Genomic DNA, 19,777 nt, shown 5'->3' with positions numbered 1-19,777 from the left:
GCTCAAGGCCTCTGCCCAGCATGCCACATCGGAGCCGCACAAAGCGAGGAGGCCGAAGCCCTGTGCACTCAGTGTGAGGAGGCCCTGGGAGATCCAGTTCAGGGCCAGTCCCACCCAGGGCTCAGTACTAGCTCCTCAGGGTGTACCCCGGACCTAGCAGATCCCAGTGGGACCTCCCCACAGACGGGGACCCCAGGGAACCAGCACCCCTCAGCTTGGATCCAGCATCGATCTCGTGGGTGGAGTTCTTCAAAAGGGATTCATGCCTTTGTTCAAATACAAACTGAACCTCTGGCTGTTCAGCCACATGCTCCCCCCTAGAAGAGGGGGAGTTCCCCCCCAGGGACAGAGCCTCACCGAACCATGAGACACTTCTTCACAAAGGACGAGCTCCCAGACTTGGTCAACCAATGTCTGTCGGAGCTCGATATCCCGGGCCCAGGGACCTCGGGGGAACCTAAACCGAACCCCCTGCTGGAGGGTCTTCGCCAGACTTCTCGCCATTTCCCCCTGCTACAAGCGGCACAACAGCTGATAGACCTGGAATGGAATGCTCCGGAGTCCACATTCAAAGGGGGACGAGCTTTGACAGCCCTGTACCCCCTGGACCCGGCAAGCAAAGATCTTCTTGCATGCCCAAGAGTTGATGCCATGGTCTGCGCGGTCTCGAAGTACACCACTATCCCAGTAGAGGGAGGAGCAGCGCTCAAGGATGCACATGACCGGTGTCTGGAATCCATCCTCAAACAATCATTTGACGTAGCTGCTATGTCTCTACAAATTGCGGCCTGCTGCACCGTGGTGACACATGCCTGCTTATCCCAAACCAGGAACAACACCCTGGGAGAAGTCATGGAACCAGCAGTATCATTCCCTGTGGACGCTGCCTCCGACTTGGTGCATACAGTAGCCAGAGGAGTGTCATCTGCGGTGCGGCCAGGAGGCAACTCTGGCTCCGAAGCTGGTCGGCCAACGCATCTTCCAAAACGCGCCTCACAAGGATGCCCTTCAGAGGATCCCTCCTGTTCGGCAGCAAACTAGAGAAGCTGGCAGACAAATGGGGCGAGTCCCCATGAAGAGAAGCCAGCGACCCGTCCTCCAGGGGCAGGAGTTCACAGCGCTTCAATCCTTACAGGAGCAACTATCAAGCGCCCCGCCCTATGGGCAGGAACCAGTCCTTTCAGAACAAGCACAACAAGAGGGGAACCAGCTCGGGTACAGGCCCCAGCCGCACCCCATAATGAGATTGTCGACCCGTCCAAGGGAAGAAGCCACAGGGGGCAGACTAGCCCTATCCTACGGCAGATGGGTCGAGATAACTTCGGACAAGTGGGTCCTAGCCATCATTCGGGAGGGGTACTACTTGGATTTTCTACAAACCCCTCCAGACAAGTTCGTGGAGTCTAGAACTGCACACAATACTCGAGGCGCAGTCAATTATGAATACACAAAATGGCACAGGTCCCAGTATTGTTTCTTATGGAATTCTACTAATGGAAAACTGATCATTTAGTCCTACCTTCTGGTTCCTGTCTTTTATCCACAGTAGGATACTGGTACTACTACTACTACTACACTGCTTCCTATCCCATGACTTTGTAATTTCCTGAGGAGTCTGTCATGGGGGACTTTATCAAATATCTTCTGAAAAGCCAAATACATTATACCAACTGACTCACTATTATCTACATCTTTATCTGCACTTTCAAAAAAAAAATCAAATAGATTTATAAGGCATATTTTTCCTTTTCTAATTTTCTAATATTGTCAGGCAGGTACATCCAGAGGAATATTCAAAAGTGCAGTTTCTGGAGCCAGAGAAATCCGTTCCCCTGTTCAATTTCATGTTTGAGCTTTTTCGTGGTCCTGGTAAATTGTAACCCTTTTAGTTTATCACTTTCATCTGTTACAGTCTCCATTATCACAGAGATTTGTTTTTTAGTTGCTCAGAATCACCACCATCAAAGAATGTTAGGGGCGTGTGTATGTTTCCAACATCTTCCTTAGGAAAGACCCAGGCACGCAGTTTTCTGCTATTTCCTTGTCCTCCCTAAACAGCTCTTTCACCCCTCTGTCATCTAGTGACCCGCTGACTCCCTCACAATCACAATGTGGTCTGGGCTACCTGAGATTACAACGAAACTGAACTGGTTGATGTCCCTATAGGCAATTAAAGAAAAGGAACAAACAACATGGCTTCTAAGCCTAGGGAAGGAGGGCAGTTTGGGCACATGAAAAGCGTAGGCCGGAGTTCCCTGGATGATCTGTTTTCGGCAGCAGAAATTTGAATGAAATTGGATGAATAGTTCAGAGGAGAAGGGACTGAGGAACAGACAGAGACACACAGATATAATTTTATACAAACATTTTCTCTGTAGGAATCTAGGCTAAGAATGGGGAGGTGTACAGCATCAGGGGACTGTTCATTTGGCAGTAAGTGGGGGAAAGGTACTTTTTTGGATAAAGTGAGAGAAAGGAGGCTTCAGTCTTCTTCCAGACAGGGAGAGTGGGCAATTAGTTTAACAACTCCAAAGCATATATTCACATAAACTACTCTTTTTACCATAGTGAGAAAGCTTGTTGTAAGGTGATGACAGTGCACTGTCTAATGTGTTAAATACTGAGCCAGCCCAAGCTTTTTTCACTGGCTGACTCATCACAAACCAGGATCTCTTTTCCTTTAAAAGGAATATAAATAGGTACAGATACTCTTTCAAATTCTGGCCCTCGTGAAAGGTAAAAGACCTTCAGTGTTGGCTATGGTCCCACTCAGCAGAATGTAGGACCATATTCCAAAGCTACTTTTTTGTATATAGTCTTTTGTGGCTATAGTGTGTGTCGCTGTTGTGTTGTGTGCATGCTTGTAAAGAAAAAGGAATGTATTTTTCTGTGGAAAGGAAATTCTACACTAAGGAGTCACGATATCAGACTGGAAGTTTTATATTCTAGAGTAACACATTACATAAGGAAGTATTGTTTAGAGATCAGCACAGCTGGCCCACAAATTAAAATAAATATAGTCTTGTGTCGCTGCCACATAGTGGTTAGGCTGGCTCAGAGACACGTGTCAGTGCCAGGGAAAGCTGCGGTGTTCAATACCCCTGTCTCAAATTCTTCTCTTTGGTGGTCCCTGTGTCTTTCAGGCCTTCCTCCAGACAGCACAAAAGTGTATTTTTTAATTTGTGGGCTGGCTTCCCACCTGTGCTGATTTTGTGATACAGAAGACCAGCTCAGCCAACCAACAAATTTTTAAAATACTTGAGGGCCTAAATAGGTTCTCTACCCAAATCAGCAGATTTATTATTTTCCAGTTGAGCAAAATAATAATTTAAAAAAAAAAAAAAAAAAAAAACTAGATCCTTGCCACTTGCAGGGAAACCTCAACTGAAAGGTAGCCCCTAAGGCCAAAGTCCTCTGTTTTAAGGATAGAAAATACTTCCTCTAAACTTGGGTCCCCCCTTGACTATACATCGGAAAAGATGGAAATCGTTTCAAAAAAGACTCTTACATTAAAAAAAAAAAAAAAAGCCATAAGGTCCATTGACTATCACATTCTCAAGCATATATAACCAATGGGGTATTCCTGTTTTGAACAGGTGTATGGAAATTTTCAAGAAAAGCAGTTAAATCAAAAGAATCTTGAGCATTACTATTATCAGATAAATTCACTGAAGCCTTCTGCACTTTAGCAGGAGGAATGTATGCTTTAACAACATCTGTTATTACCTCCTTGGATACCCTGAGGAAGTCTAAATAAAACTCTCAGCATTTCCAAAGGGGGGCATTAAAGAACATGGAAATTTCAAAAAAACAAATTAAATCATCTTAAATGATTGCCTACGTTTTCAATTTTCCTAGAAAGCAATTTATTCTGTTGAATTAAGGAAATATTAATGTCAGAAATAGTTTTAATAAATTCCAATTGGCCCTTGTGCTTAGAAAGTTGAAGAGAGTGTTCATTAACCTGAGTTGAAGTATTACCTACAGATCCCAAACCAGAAAGTATTTTTGAGGGCAATGCTGATTCTAAGTTAGTGATTGTGGTCCAAAGGATATCGAAACTAACAGTAGCTGGTGTTCTTAGCATCCTGTCAGATGAATCCAGAAGAAATGGGTTGTGCACCTCTACCAGCAGATGGAGACTGAGCAAACTGATGTTACAGTATACACACACCCCTTGCAGTGAAATCAGCCTGCCAGTATTCTCTGTCTCCAGCAGATGATAGAAGTGCATCTCCTCACTGGGAATTGTTTCAAATTGAAAAGGAGAAATAAGGAAAATTAATAGCCCCACTCTCCTGCGGTGATAACAGATGGTCCTTCCCCCTGCTGAGAATTCCTGAGGCGATTTCCATGGTCCCTCAGATGAGTGCCTTGGTCCAGTAGCTGTTTTTTCAGCTGGCATGGACCAAGGAGGCGGTTGCAGGAAGCAGAGTGCAGTGGTGACGGCATATGCCCTCTCCCCCTGCAGCCGGAGACCATCTTTGTTCTCAGCCAGGTAAGGCTTAGCTCAGGTAAGTTTAATTCAAAAAAAAAAAAAAAAAAAATATATATATATATATATATATATATATACACACACATAGAGATAGAGAAGGAAAGTTTTTGGTGTAGGGCTTCCTCCTTCCCCCCGGTCTCCGTGCTCAGTGCGCCATTCCGATGTTCATCCTGCTCTATGGGCAGCCTGGCAGGTTGACCAGCCTCTGCTCTAAGACCTTTTCGCTGTGCACCGCATGGAAGGCCTCAACGGCTTTTCACACGCTTGGTCTATGTGTTAGGCTGCCCTCTTCAGGATTGTCAGTTCAGTTTGTGAGTCCAGCTGTGCATCCAGGTTGGGCATTCAGTTTTTGGACACCTAGTAGGGCCTCTGTTGTGCATCCAAGTTAAGTGGCACCTTAGTGCACAGGTTGGGCGTTTGCTGTGCGCTTAAGTTTTTTTGTGGCACTTATCCTTAGGGACGCCTAAGTATTGGATGCCTAGCTAGATTTTGGACGCCTAAAAAAAGAAACAGCTGGACACTCACCTTCAGTTGCCGCTTAGCGTACTGTCGGCCTAATGGGGCCTATATCTAAAAAACCTAAGTGCCTTTTCCTTTGCGCTGCCTGTAATATTCGGGCATCTCAGCCTGGAGAGCTCGCTACCTTGTGCCAGCTCTGTTTGAAGGCTCAAGGAGAATTGTCTTCCTCTGATTTCACTGGTTCTTCCCAGCCGAATGTAGGTCTGGGTAAAGACACGTCAGGTGGGGCATCTGATATTGGAACTCCCCTAACTGGTTCGTCAGCAGGGGAAGGTAGCTCAATGGGTACGCCTCAGGTGCCTTCTGGTTTTGGCATGGATCCTTCTACATTTTCATGTGTAGAATTTTTCCAGGGATTGCACACAGAGACCTTCCCTTTTTGCTGCGAACGGCGCGCCAGGCCTTCATCTTTGCCGCGAACGGAGCGCGTCCCGTGTGCTGCGGGACGCGCTCCGCTCGCGGCGTGCCAGGGTCTCCTCTGCTATTTTCTGCCATGCTGAGATGCCCCCTGTCCATGCACTTCCGGTTTTGGAGGGAGGAAATCGGCAAGGCGACGGTGTAAATCTGCGGGAAGGGCGACGAGGGAGGAAATCTGTGAGGCGAGAGAGGAAATCTGCGGGAAGGGGGAATTCAGCGCAAATTCTGCATTCCCCCAGCAGTAAGTTCTGCACCCATCCTAGCTCCAGCAGCCGAAAATTGGAGGGCTCTAGGTGGCTCCCTCCCCACGCTACCAGGACAGAGGTAAGAGGAGAAGAAAATTAAAAACAAAAAAAAGAAACCCATGGGTTCTAAACCACTGCTGTGTCTCGCGCTGGGAAAAAAGGGGGGGGGGGGGGGGCAGGCCCAGGTCTCTCTCCCATCGTCGTCTTTTGTTGTGAGTTTTGTTTTGGTTTTTTTTTATATCGCCTCAACCTCCCCTGCCTAAATAGGTTCTCTGCCCAAATCGACCTCACCCCTGAGCCATCTGCCTCCTACAGTGGGGGCCTCCAGTCCGAACGCCCCCTCCCCACCCGAGTACTAAGCTTCCTCTGCCACTGACTGCAATGCTTGCCAGAAACGTGGTCTGAGCAGCCAAACCCCTTTACTCAGCCGAAGCGGTGCCTGCCAAAAAGCTACAATGTTTCCAATGAAGCTCCTGCCTCCCAGCCCTGCGATTCCGAAACCGGGCCGGCCCGCGGTGCCTGGCAGAAAAGGGGGGTTGCACCCGCCCTGTTTCCACTTTTTCTAGCCAGGGGCCACCCGCCGGGCCAGCCCCGCCTCTCCGCTCCCAACTCGCCTTCCCCGCCTCCACTGAGCTCCGCTCTCAACAGGGGGCAGTGGAACGGCTACGTCTCTACGATACTCACCAAACCCAGATCAGGCATCAGACCCGGGAACGTTTAACAGCGTTCACAGGACGCCGCCTCGAGCAGGCACTGACAGGGACAGCCCAGTTCTGGGTCCTAAGCCAGGCCCCAGTCCGGAAGCGCTCGGGCTGCCTGCTGAGGAGCTGCCACGTGCTTGCTGAAGTGACGTTTTCTCTGCTTGGGACTCGCCGGCTTCGCTTCCGCGGTCTCGCGCGTCTTCCACGATCCTGGGTTTTGTTTTTGCAAGGTAATCTCGGAAACTTAGCGGGGCTCCTTCCTCTTAAGAAGCGCCCCTGATCCCTTGCTCTACCCTGTAGGGAGTTGCGGGACAGGACGGACACGGTCCCGGTCACTCTCCTTTATCTACATTTGGAAGCAATACTGAGGATTGCGGAGGTCGGGAGCACATTTTCTTTTTGTGGGATGGGTAAAGCAGTTCTCTCACTGGTTACTTGTGCCTAAAACTGGAAAACTGCGTGGGTGTTTAAAAGAAATAAATGGCAACAAATTGGTTATAAGTGGCACTTTTATATTTGAAAAGTTTAAATTTAGGGTGGTATTGTGATCACTTGACATAAGATATCTGTTCAATAATATAGATGATAAAATGACATTTACATTCTTAACATACTGCTTTCTGTTTTGTTTTTTTTGCTGCAAAATATTGTTTGCTGTGTTAATCTCCTTTAATATTTAGCAATAAGGATCAACAAAACAAGTTGTATGTGATAGCTTGTTATTGGACTAACTCATTCAATGTATATGTGATTAGCTTTCCAGATATAGACTCTTTTATCAGGTCAGTGAAGACCGAGTGCGGGTTTCCTATACTATATCTGGTGAAATCTCCTAGCCTACAGACAGCACTGGTGGCATCTGTTTATGCCATTTATTCCCATTTATTTATTTATTTATTTATTTATTTAAAAGTGTTTGTATACCGTCTTTACAAACAGTGTTTAATCAAAACGGTTTACATAACTAAATAAAAAAACAAATGTAAATAAAGATTTAAATTTAAAAGAACATAAAGATTATCAAATTATAAAAGCTCAAAATTACAAAAATATATAATAAAAATAAAAATCTAAAACAATGAATAGTTTACATAAAAAATAAATCAATATATAATAATGTTGTGCCCTGTGTGATGGAGAAGTAGTTATGTTATTTAGTGTGTGATATATGGAAAGCAGATTGAAATAAATGTGTTTTTAGGGATTTTTTGAAGTGTTTGGAGTTGGATATGGATCTTAAAGAGTCTAGTAATGAGTTCCATAAGATTGGTCCAATGACAGAGAATGATCTTTTTCTGGTGATGTCAAGACAGGCCTGTCGTGGTGATGGGATGTCTAAGAGGTTTTTGTCCAGTGATCTTAGATGTCTGGTGGGTTTGTAAATCCGGAGAATGGAACATAGGGTAATTGAATTAGGAGTGTAGATGAGAGAGTGTATAATGGACAGGATCTTGAATTGTATTCTGTATTTAATTTGTAACCAATGTAATGATTGAAGTATCGGAGTGATGTGATTTTTTTTATGGAAGAGTTTGTTAAGATACGTGCTGCTGCGTTTTGGATCAGTTGAAGTGAGTGAAGTGTGTTATCTGGGAGACCTATATAAAGAGAATTACAGTAGTCAAGCCCAGAAAAGATGAGTGATTGAAGTATAGTCCGAAAATCGTGAAAGAAAAGTAGAGGACGAAGCCGTTTCAAGAGTTGATAGTAGTTCAGTAGTTCAGAGTTTGGTAGTTCAGTAGTTATACTGGGGCGGTCCGGGGGACCAGGAGCTGATGAGTGTGTAGTCATTATCCCTAGGAATTCTATTATGGAATTATACATCCATTGTTTGTTCTCTAAATTTCATATTGTACCAAGAAGCTTCCTCTGCCCAAGATCTGAATATTTGGTCTTCCTAAATAATTTTTTTTTTTTTAATTTATTGCATTTCAAATTTCAATTCAAGCTAACCTGAAAACATATTCTAGTGATTGCAATTAAGGAAAAATATGAGGAAACATAATACAATAGATCATAGGAAAAATGCTGCATAAAATACCATATAGGGGAGGCTTACAGAGAGGAAACGAATACATAGACATTCCTTCTCTCTAAGACCACTCACATTAATTATGTACTGCTAAAATCAGCAGATTTATTATCTTCCAGTTGAGCAAAATAATAATAATAAAAAAAAAAATAACTAGATCCTTGCCACTTGCAGGGAAACCTCAACTGAAAGGTAGCCCCTAAGGCCAAAGTCCTCTGTTTTAAGGATAGAAAATACTTCCTCTAAACTTGGGTCCCCTTGACTATACATCGGAAAAGATGGAAATCGTTTCAAAAAACTCTTACATTAAAAAAAAAAAAAAAAAAAGCCATAAAGTCCATTGACTATCACATTCTCAAGCATATATAACCAATGGGGTATTCCTGTTTTGAACAGGTGTATGGAAAATTTCAAGAAAAGCAGTTAAATCAAAAGAATCTTGAGCATTACTATTATCAGTTAAATTCACTGAAGCCTTCTGCACTTTAGCAGGAGGAATGTATGCTTTAACAACATCTGTTATTACCTCCTTGGATACCCTGAGGAAGTCTAAATAAAACTCTCTCAGCATTTCCAAAGGGGGGCATTAAAGAACAACATGGAAATTTCAAAAAAACATAAATTAAATCATCTTAAATGATTGCCTACATTTTCAATTTTCCTAGAAAGCAATTTCTTCTGTTGAATTAAGGAAATATTAATGTCAGAAATAGTTTTAATAAATTCCAATTGGCCCTTGTGCTTAGAAAGTTGAAGAGAGTGTTCATTAACCTGAGTTGAGGTATTACCTACAGATCCCAAACCAGAAAGTATTTTTGAGGGCAATACTGATTCTAAGTTAGTGATTGTGGTCCAAAGGATATCCAAACTAACAGTAGCTGGTGTTCTTAGCATCCTGTCAGATGAATCCAGAAGAAATGGGTTGTGCACCTCTACCAGCAGATGGAGACTGAGCAAACTGATGTTACAGTATACATACTAGGGATGTGCAGAGCAAACTTTTAAGTTCATAAGTCCATAAGTCGAAAGGGGGTCCCATTTGCGGTCAATATGGACATATGGAGAATTCCATAAGTTGAGTCTATGTCCATATGTACAAATAAAAATTTAAACCCCTCACCCTCCTTAATCCCCCCCCCCCCCCCCCCCCCAAGACTTACCAAAACTCCCTGGTGGTCCAGCGGGGTCAGGACGCCCCCCGGAGAGATCGCGCAGAAAATGTCAAGTTTGGTCATATGATCAGCACTCCAAACATTGCATCATTTCCACATTTTGTCTTTGGCAATTTTTTTTTTATAAAGGTTTTTGTGCCTCGCTTTTTCTTTTCCTTCAGTATATCTAAAGGCTACAGGTAGTTTTGTTGATGGTTTGATTCACTTTCCCACTTGCAGCAATTTAAATAGTATTGTGTTCCATATTCAGCCTAGAGAAAAGAATCACGATTGTTGATCCAAAATAAAAATTTAAACCCCTCACCTTCCTTAATCCCCCCCCCCCCCCAAAGACTTACCACAACTCCCTGGTGGTCCAGCGAGGAGTCAGGACGCCATTTCTGCCATTTCTGAACTCCTTTGCGAGGAGCACGTGACGTCAGCGCCACGTCGGAGTGACGCCGCGTCACTCCGACGTGGCGCTGACGTCACGTGATTCCCCGCGCGATCGCTCCGGGGGACCCTCCGTTCGACCCAAAAGGAACTTTTGGCCAGCTTGGGGGGGCCTCCTGAGCGGAAGACAAGTTACTATACATTTTTCCTCCATGGCCCATGTTGGGCAGATTAGTCCAAAGGGTCAAGTGTCACAGAGGGATGGTGCTCTTGGTTGCTCTAGATTGGCCCAAGATCTGCGGTGGCTTCTGATTGAATCGCCACTTCAACTTCTGGTGCACAGGGATCTGTTACAGCAGGGTCCTATTATTCGCGAAGATCCGACTCTGTTTTGTCTTAAGAACATAAGAACATGCCATACTGGGTCAGACCAAGGGTCCATCAAGCCCAGCATCCTGTTTCCAACAGTGGCCAATCCAGGCCATAAGAACCTGGCAAGTACCCAAAAACTAAGTCTATTCCATGTTACCATTGCTAGTAATAGCAGTGGCTATTTTCCAAGTCAACTTAATTAATAGCAGGTAATGGACTTCTCCTCCAAGAACTTATCCAATCCTTTTTTAAACACAGCTATACTAACTGCACTAACCACATCCTCTGGCAACAAATTCCAGAGTTTAATTGTGCGTTGAGTAAAAAAGAACTTTCTCCGATTAGTTTTAAATGTGCCCCATGCTAACTTCATGGAGTGTCCCCTAGTCTTTCTACTATCCGAAAGAGTAAATAACCGATTCACATCTACCCATTCTAGACCTCTCATGATTTTAAACACCTCTATCATATCCCCCCTCAGTCGTCTCTTCTCCAAGCTGAAAAGTCCTAACCTCTTTAAACACCGAAGCAAAGAAATTATTTAATCTTTCCGCGATGGCCTTATCTTCTCTAAGTGCCCCTTTAACCCTTGATCATCTAACGGTCCAACTGACTTATGGCATGACCCTTGAAAGGGTTCACATGATGAAACGTGGATACTCTGCGGCAGTGATTTCCACCTTGCTAAGAGCCTATGTGCAGGTTTGGCAAGTGTTTGAGGCCTGTGTACTCTTCCTTGTTCAGTCAAGATCCCACTCATTTTGGAATTTTTGCAGGATGGCTTGAATAAAGGCTTGGTCCTTAATTCTGTAAAGGTTACAAATAATGGCTCTCGCCTGTTTCAGAGGTCAGGTGAATGGTGGATCCTTGTCAGCTCATCCGGATGTGGCCCGTTTCCTGGAAAGGAGTGAAATATCTTTGTCCTCCTTTGTGGTTTCCGGTGCCCTTATGGAGTCTTTAATTTGGTATTGGATTTCTTGGCAGACCCTACGTTTAGACCGATGTGTAACTTGACCTTGCGGTTACTGACTTTGAAAACGGTGTTTCTTGTGCAATTTGTTCCGTGCATAGGGTTTCCGAACTACAGGCTTTGTCTTCCAGGGGCGGTACAGCTGCATACTGTTCCTTCTTTACTACTGAAGGCGGTCACTGAGTTTCACTTGAATTAGTCCATCTCCCTGCCGTCTCTGGACAGAGAGAGAGAGGAGGATCGTCTGTTGTGATCCTTGGATGTCAAGAGACATATTCAGGCCTATATAGTACAGTGCGCTTTGGCGGAGCGCACCTTTGGCCCGCGTTTGGCCGCACATTTGGTGTTAATTTCTGCCGGCACCAGGAAAGTGTACAGAAAAGTAGAAAAAAACTGCTTTTCTGTACACCCTCCGACTTAATATCATAGCGATATTAAGTCGGAGGCCCCAAAATTAAAAAAAAAATAAAATAAAATGTTAAATCAGCCGGTGGCCTGCGGATTGAAAGACGGACGCTCAATTTTGCCGGCATCCATTTTCTGAACCCGTGGCTGTCAGCAGGTTTGAGAACCGACGCCGGTAAAATTGAGCGTCGGCTGTCAAATCTCATGACAGCCGCCGCTCCTGTCAAAAAGGAGGCGCTAGGGACGCGATAGTGTCCCTAGCGCCTCCTTTTACTGCGGGCCCTCATTTGATTACTGGATCGCGCACCCAGGAGAGTGGCCTGGGCGCGTGTTGGGAGAACGGGCGCTCGCCTTGGAGTGCCGGCTCTCCCACGAATTTTACTGTATCGGCCAAATTGTCAGGTATCTGGAGGTTACCAAGCCTTTTCGGAAGATGGATCGCCTGTTTATGCTTCACAGCGGTACTAGGCAGGTAGAGCCGGCCTCATGGGCTACCATAGCTCGCTGGAATTAAGGAGGTAGTCACGGCTGCATATGTTGAGGCTGGGAAGCCGCTATCTAGTCAGGTCAGGGCTCATTCCAGTAGAGTTCAGGCAGTGTCATGGGCTGAAGTGAAATTTGTTGTCTCCCGTCATTTGCTGAGCTGCAGCGTGGTCCTCATTACACACTTTTTTGCAGGTATTATCATCTGGATGTGCAGGCCTGGGAGGACGCAGCCTTTGCGCGTGTGGTTTTGATTGGACCGTGGGCAGGCTCCCGCCCTATTCGGGAGTAGCTTGGGTACATCTCACTTGTTCTGGATTGATCTGACTGGATGCTAAGAAATGAGAAATTATTACTTACCTGATAATTTCCTTTTCTTTAGGATTGTCAGATGAATCCAGCTTCCCTCCCTTGGCTGCCAAATGATTGCATTATGGTCTTTCTCCGTGGCTATGTGTTACAGGGATTATTGTTACAGTTCCTAGACTAGTGTTATTGCATTCTTGTCTGAGCTCAGTGTTTCAAGTTGGCTGAGTATTGAAATGGTTATCTGTTTTTAATCAAGTTTTGCTAGTCTGTCCAAGGTGGCTTTTGAAGGGAGTACTGGCAGGCTGATGTCACTGCAGGAGTGTGAATATACTGTGATGTCAGTTTGCTCTGTCTCCATCTGCTGGTAGAGGTGCATAACCCATTGTTCTGGATTCATCTGACTGTCCTAAAGAAAAGGACATTATCAGGTAAGGAGTAATTTCTTACTAGATGACACAGATTCTGGTGTCTGCCTTGGGGACCCTCCCACCCAAGAAAAGAGAAGATGGGCCAGTCTTAGGCCCAAGGTTCTGATTGCGACACAGCACCACTTGGAGCCAAAGGTGGTATAGGGCCTTCAGGGCTCAGAGACCAAGGTCTCCTGATGACCGGGGCTCCAAATTCCTCTGAACCCAAACTTAACTAGAGGAATGGAAAGCATCCAAAGTCAATAGAGAGAAGAGTAGGGGGTTACCTGTGACATGGATGCTACTGACTTCAGGGATCCTTTCCTCTTCTTGCCCATTGAAATATTGCCAACAAATCCAGAGAGGAACAACACAGAAAAATAGGGGCTAAAGGGCATGTTCTGTGTGCTGCTGCATGATGCTAGGATCGCAGTCGGGGCGGTGCTTCATCAGGGTGGGTCCCCCAAGTGCAGTGGGGCTGATGTCCAGGCTTCTTACCGGCTCTCCCTAAATATGATTACGTTTTTGTATTTGTAAGCATTTGTTTTATGTTGCGATCCCCTTTGGGTGGTTTAGAAAGATGAAAAACACAGATTTTATAACAAAATAAATAAAAAATATCCATCACTTAAAATTCAGGACGTCAGGCCATTCGCTCCTGAGCTGCTGTTCATGGCTGATGCATTCCCCCTCAGAGGGTTTTTTAAATTTTTTTAAAAATAAATTACAGGCTGTTTTAGTGTTGGATTAAGTAAGAGGTTCGGTGGGGATTAAATTCATATACCAGACTTAAAAGAGTAACCGTATGTTTTTTTTCACTTGATAAGAGCCATGAAGCCAGAATTCACAGTAGCTGAGAGCTGCCTTGTCTTTCAGGAGCAAAGGGGGGGGCTGAGGACGGAGAGTGCCCCCCTCCATCTCTCTACACCTCTTGCTTCTCGTTCACACTGGTCTCAATCCTCCACTAGTCTCTCCCCCACCCCTCAATGCCCCCCTCCCGCTAATCAACCACCCTCCGCCTCCCAGACACCAGCAAGCCCGTTGTTACCTCCAGCCAGACAACTCCTCGGCTGACTTGAATATGCCAGCCCTGTTCCTCCGTTTGTGGCTGCCACTGCAGCCTCCATGTAATCGGAGGTTTAAAAGTATTTTCTGACGTGCATTGATGGCCGTTGTCTGGGACGCTGCTGCGCCTTTAAAGGGGCCTGGAGTCAGCGGCAGCGTTCATGGCAGCAAAACTAGCAGCCGTATTTATAAACCGCAGAAAGGACAAACCAAGCAAATGATTATTCAGTCAGAAAGGGAACAAAGATTAGGCTCTGCCTGTCGGTAAAACTTCACAGCGTGATCCGTGCAAGTTTGGTTAAAAATGTTATGTATAGAAACTCAAAAGTAAATGTTAGAAAGTGTGTATTCCAGGATTCTATCGCTCTTATTAAAGAATGAATGCAAACCATTCTCCTTGTTTTTATAAACAATTCACTGTAAACTCTCCTGCGCTTTACCTTTTAGTAGGCTTATTAAATTACATTGCCGGACCACGCTATGTTACAATACTGCCTAGTGCAGGGGTAGGCAGCTGGCATCGTAAGAGACAGCGGCTCGTTCAGTGCCGCCAGCAGTGACAGCTGAAGCTGCCGTGGAGTGATCCAGGCTGGGCATCAAAAAGGGAGAAGGGTTGGCGTCCTTGCCGAAACGGGCCGACGGAAGGAGGTAGAGGTGTGGTGTGAAGGCAGCCCTATGCAGCCAAAGGGAAGTCAGTAGCGCAGCATGAGCCCTCCTCCTCCCCCTTCCACTGGCGAGCTGTCACTATTTCCAGGGTTGTGTGGCGGTGATAGGCTGGCGAGGGGGAGCCACGCGGGGATCGCTGTCTTCTGTCACTGCTGCAGGCCCTCCTCTCTCACCATGGACTTCCAGCTTCACGGCGCGAAGCTCTGTGAACCTCAGAGGCCACCAGAACGAGAATATACAAACAGCTCCCCAGGTCCAGGACAGCAGAGGGGCTGTCCTGGACCACCCACCAAATAATGCATCATATTCCCAATTTTGGCACCTGATTCCGATTCTTTCACTTATTTACTGATTTGTTTAAATTACCTATTTTATTTTAATTTTATTTTATATTAATGAATAATTTTTGTAATTTTTATATCTTCTACAACTAAGTTATCTTTAAGTAATCCTTACTTTTAGTTTTATTAGTTTTATCTTTATTTTTATTTGATATTTGTAAACCGTTTTGATTAAACACTGTTTGTAAAGACGGTATAGAAATATTTTTAAATAAAATAAATAATGTAAAGCTTGGCACAAGAAAGTGTTAGGCGATCTTCGGGAAAACCTATTTCCCATGCTGCGCCCTGCCGTTCAGTGCAATTCCCACGCCATGTTTTATACGCTTGACTGGGGCTGGGGACGCTGCAGAGGCAACGTTCCCGGCCCCTAGGCCGGTGGAGTGAATCGGGGGGGGGATCCATGGTAGCCAGACTTAGGGCTCATGATGGGATTCTGGAAGGAGAGCCCTGCTGCGTGGTTCATGGCATCGGGAAGAGTGGGCAGGGCTATTTTAAATAGGGGGGAAAAAAAACCTGCGTAGCTGCAAATAAAGGCTCATGGGGCCTGGCACTGCTTCTGATTGAGCTGAAAGGAGGTAGCAGGCCAAAATAAAAAAAAAAGAACGTACTAACTAGTTTGCGTAATCACTGATAAGGTTTTGTTAATCCAGCACACGGTGCCTGTTACAATTGCATTGCTTTTCTGTATCCTCTGTTGGCTCCAGGGCCCACTTCCAGGCAGGCTGCACACGCCTGCCAAAATGAACCTTCAGTTCTGAGCCAGCCCAATTTTTTTTGCCGCATCACCAAAAATGATGACCTGGAAGCCCTTGGCATTTCTTTGGGGTCAAATCTGATGCTGCCAGGAGCAAGTTTAGAAATGTGACTCACCTATCACTCCAGGAGTGCAGGAGCCAGAGCAACACAAGTTAAGATGTGACTAGACTGAGTGGGTTATTTTTGTGCATGGTCCCCTTTAAAAGATGATTGCAGAGTAGGCAGAGAGATGTCCGGGGGTAGTATTAAAGGGACGGGGATGCTTGAATCATGTTGATTTTTCCTGAATATTTCTCATGGTTAGGTTGAGTTATGAGTGTTTTGTTTTAAATTCTTACAATTTTTCTGGGAAGTGCTGGATTATGGAGACCATGTTGTAATAGTGTCATCTTTTGTAATTTTTTTTTTTTTTTTTTACAGTAAGTTGTGGTCTACTGGAGCTATATTGTATTGATGTCACAGCTGGTTTCATGATTAGGAAACCTGAAGCTTTAGCAACAGGGATTAAGAAGGTTCATAGAAATGTTTCAGAAAGTTTGGGGCTCTCAAATCATGCTCTATAATCTATACAGAGCCCCGAGCACACTCGCCCCCGAGAGTGATCACACTCACTTCTCCCTCTGGATATGCCGCTATAATCTTTAAAGGACTCATTCAGCCCCAAAACAAAAAAAAGTCCAGATTAATATAAGTCACGTTTTTAAATGTATCTTGATTTCCTGCACTTTCTAGGGTCAGTCACAGTTTAAGCACTTGCTCAGACTTGTCTCTGCTTCTTCACATTTAACCTGGAAGGAATACCAACTGCTTCTGGGACAGCAGTGCACTACTTCCAGTGATGTAGTTAAAAAAAAAAAAAAAAAAAAAAAAAAAGGGTGGGACAAACTGCAAAGGGGCAGGGTTTATTTTGATAGACAGGTGGGAGTATGTGGGTGTGGCCATAACATTCACTGTTTATGGTGGGCCTATTCTGACAGGTCAGTTTGAAGAGGAGTGACCCCCATATACTAGCAGCAGCAAAGTAGCAATGCTGAATAGAATAGTTGGCAGTATACTTTTCATTGGCTTTATTATATTAATCCTACATGCAGACTGACTTTCCATGTTCATTCTGTCTCCTAGAACCAGTTGTATAGGAAGTATGGAATACATGAAAGAACCTGCCACTAGTAGCCAGGGGAACATGTAAGTGATTTCCTTTTTTCTGATAAGATTAAGATGGAAACTGAAGGAATCCCTGCAAATTAATTTGTAAGTTTGGTATAATCTTGCCCATTTTCTTAAATGTGAGCAAGGCTTTGTCCTGAGGGAGCTCTCGTACCATCCACCTCTGAGGTGGCTGCTTTCACATTTCTCTGCGGTTAACTTTGGAGCAAATTGAAATCTTGGTTTCATTGAAAAATGGGATGAGCCTAATTTATGAACGATGAGTGTGTGCTGGCAGGAGCAGGGGGATGCTGGACAGCTTGCTGCCAGATGGACGTGTGAGAGATCTGCTTTCCGAGCAGCAAGCTGAAAACAAGTAAAACTACCAGTCATGCCCAGTGGTAAATCGGGCAATACAGAAGTGGCTTTTGTGGTATCGTATGGAGTCAAAAGGTACAAAAAGGGTCGTCTGTCTCGCAGAAATGGCAGCTGGCAAGGCAACAGAAAACTCCTTTACTGTGATCCTGAAGGAGCTGCAGTCCCTGCGTGTACCAGTGATAATCATGTTGCAAGTAAAGAAATTTAAATGGAGGTAGCTTCCTTTCAAAAGAGAGTGGCTGAATTGGAGAAAGGGGCTTCTTTGCTGGAAGACAGTATGATACTGGTATAGGACTTGCTGAACAGAAAAGGGTCTTCAAAAATGCAAATAATAGAAACAAATACAGAGAAGGGGCATGGAACAACTCCCCTATGAGGAAAGATTAAAGAGATTAGGGCTGTTCAGCTTGGAGAAGAGATGGCTGAGGGGGGTGGATACGATAGAGGTGTACAAAATCATGAAAGGACTTGAATGGATAAATGTGAAAGTTATTTACTATTTCGGATAATACAAGGACTAGGGAGCACTCCATGAAGTTAGCATGGGGCACATTTAAAACTAATTGGAGAAAGTTCTTTTTCACTCAACGCACAATTTAGCTCTGGAATTCGTTGCCAGAGGATGTGGTTAAGGCAGCTAGTGTAGCTGGGTTTAAAAAAGATTTGTATAAGTTCTGGAGGAGAAGTCAAACTGCTATTAATCAATAGGGAATGGCCTCTGCTTGTTGCTGGCATTAGTAGCATGGGATCTGTTTAATGTTTGGGTACTTGCCAGGTACTTGTGACTTGGATTGGCCACTGTTGGAGGCAGGATACTGGGCTTGATGTACTCTTGGTCTGACCCAGTATGGCATATCTTTTGTTCTTATGGAGTCAGGCGAACAATTTGGGGATTTCAGAGGGAATGGATGGCAATGAGCCACTGACAGTTATGGAGATCTTTCTGTCCCGAGGCCAGGGGTAATTTTCTTATTTGTATATTGAGATATTCTTAATGATTGGAAAGCTTGAAAAAAACCAAAACAAGGTATGGGCACCTATACTGTTGGAAGGAACATAAAACAGTCTTCGATTTGTTTTAAATGTGTTACTTGCTAACTTCATGGAGTGCCCTCTAGTCCTTGTATTATTTGAAAGAGTAAATAACCGATTGATATTTATTCTTTCAAGGCCTTTCATGATTTTATAGATCTCAGCCGTCTCTTCTCCAAGCTGAACAGCTCAGACCTCTTTAGTCTTTCCTCACAGGGGAGTCATACTATCCTCTTTATCATTTTGGTTGCCCTTCTCTGTACTTTCTCCAGTGCACCTATATCTTTTTTGAGATGCGGCGACCAGAATTGCACACAGTATTCAAGGTGTGGTCTCACCATGGAGGGAAGAACATTTTGATTTTCACGTATGTAAATAGATCACCTAGGGGGTAGTAAGAATGCATGCATGGGTCTTAAAAGATAACTTAAGTGGGGGATAGCACTTGGGGGAGGGGGACTGTAGGTTTAATCTAGGAGACTCTTGAAGCTACCTAATGAATTGGGCATAGTAAGTTAGGTGCTGGGATCTGAGAAGGATGATATAATCTGAGTATAAAGTTTGCAGTGGTTGGGTATATGTTTATTCTTCAGAATGATGCAGAATTAGTTCAGGGATATGGTTGTGGGAAATGCTTAATGTGTATAGCATGATAGTTAAAATGTGTCAATGCAGTTAAATGGGTGGATGTTGAAGGAATAATGCGAGATGATGAGACCGGGATGTGTCTGAGTGGAAAAGTAATGGGAGTAGTTTAGATGTCGTAGGACTATTTCCAATAGAAAGTGTGAGATTGCTGTTATTTTTAAGTTTTTTTTACTCTAAGTTATTTTTACTCCCTTGGGAGTAAAAATAGCATCTGGAAAGAAAAGGATGGATAAGTGATTCTTTGGCCATGTCTTCATGGGGCAACATGTTTTGTTCTGGGGTACTTCATTGGCAGCCTATCTGCTTCCACATACAATTCAAACTTCCTCTTCATCCTGCCAGACTATTAACCTGTGGGATTCTCCCTCCCACCAGCAGATGGGGGTAGAGTGCAAAAGCTTCCTCTCTGACGTCACTACCATAAAGGCTGGCCCAGCAGAGGGAAGTCAATAGTCTCTGCCTCCAGCAGATGGGGCAGAGCACTGACGTTGCTGGTCCAGCAGTAAGAAGGGCCCTAGGGCAACGGCCTTTCCTTAGGATCCTGGGCTGTGGTAGGGATCCCATGGGACGACAGCCTCCACAGGTCTGATCTTCCCTCCCCAGGGCAACCAGTTGTTTTGGTCTCCTGGCTTCCCAACGAAAAAAAGTCGGAGAAGCAGCCTGGCCCGAACCATTGCTGCCTGTCCCAGGTGTGGACATGGGGAGGAAGTGAGCCAGGTGCAGGGCCTAACGGGTCCCTAGCATCGCTGGCTCTTTCTGCTGCAATTATGACGGTAAAAAGTGGGCCCCGGTGGAGGAAGGAGCGGGGCTGGGCCACTTGAACAGCACGCGTCAGGGAAT

At 44.9% G+C, this 19,777-nt stretch overlaps 1 protein-coding gene across 5 annotated transcripts in view; it reads left to right on the top strand.

Moving 5' to 3' along the window:
* The window catches only part of NMD3 (NMD3 ribosome export adaptor), a 99,712-nt gene that overhangs the window by 6,933 nt on the left and 73,002 nt on the right, over positions 1-19,777 (top strand). Inside the window, exons 1-2 of one of the 5 annotated variants that reach the window (XM_029616566.1) lie at positions 5,614-5,758; positions 16,856-16,918. The exons of 1 other annotated variant lie outside the window; for it this stretch is intronic. In XM_029616566.1, the coding sequence (XP_029472426.1) occupies positions 16,875-16,918 (44 nt within the window). In that variant the 5' untranslated portion in view covers positions 5,614-5,758; positions 16,856-16,874. Of the gene's footprint in view, positions 1-5,613; positions 5,759-6,315; positions 6,611-6,676; positions 6,760-16,855; positions 16,919-19,777 lie in introns of those variants that run through there. 3 more of the 5 variants (XM_029616564.1, XM_029616565.1, XM_029616563.1) reach the window with 3 other exon arrangements.

This window comes from Rhinatrema bivittatum, chromosome 9 (genome assembly GCF_901001135.1).
Source record: "Rhinatrema bivittatum chromosome 9, aRhiBiv1.1, whole genome shotgun sequence".
NCBI classification, from domain to species: domain Eukaryota; kingdom Metazoa; phylum Chordata; class Amphibia; order Gymnophiona; family Rhinatrematidae; genus Rhinatrema; species Rhinatrema bivittatum.
The sequence above is the reverse complement of the archived record's forward strand: the minus strand, read 5'-3'. Positions and strand labels throughout refer to the sequence as shown.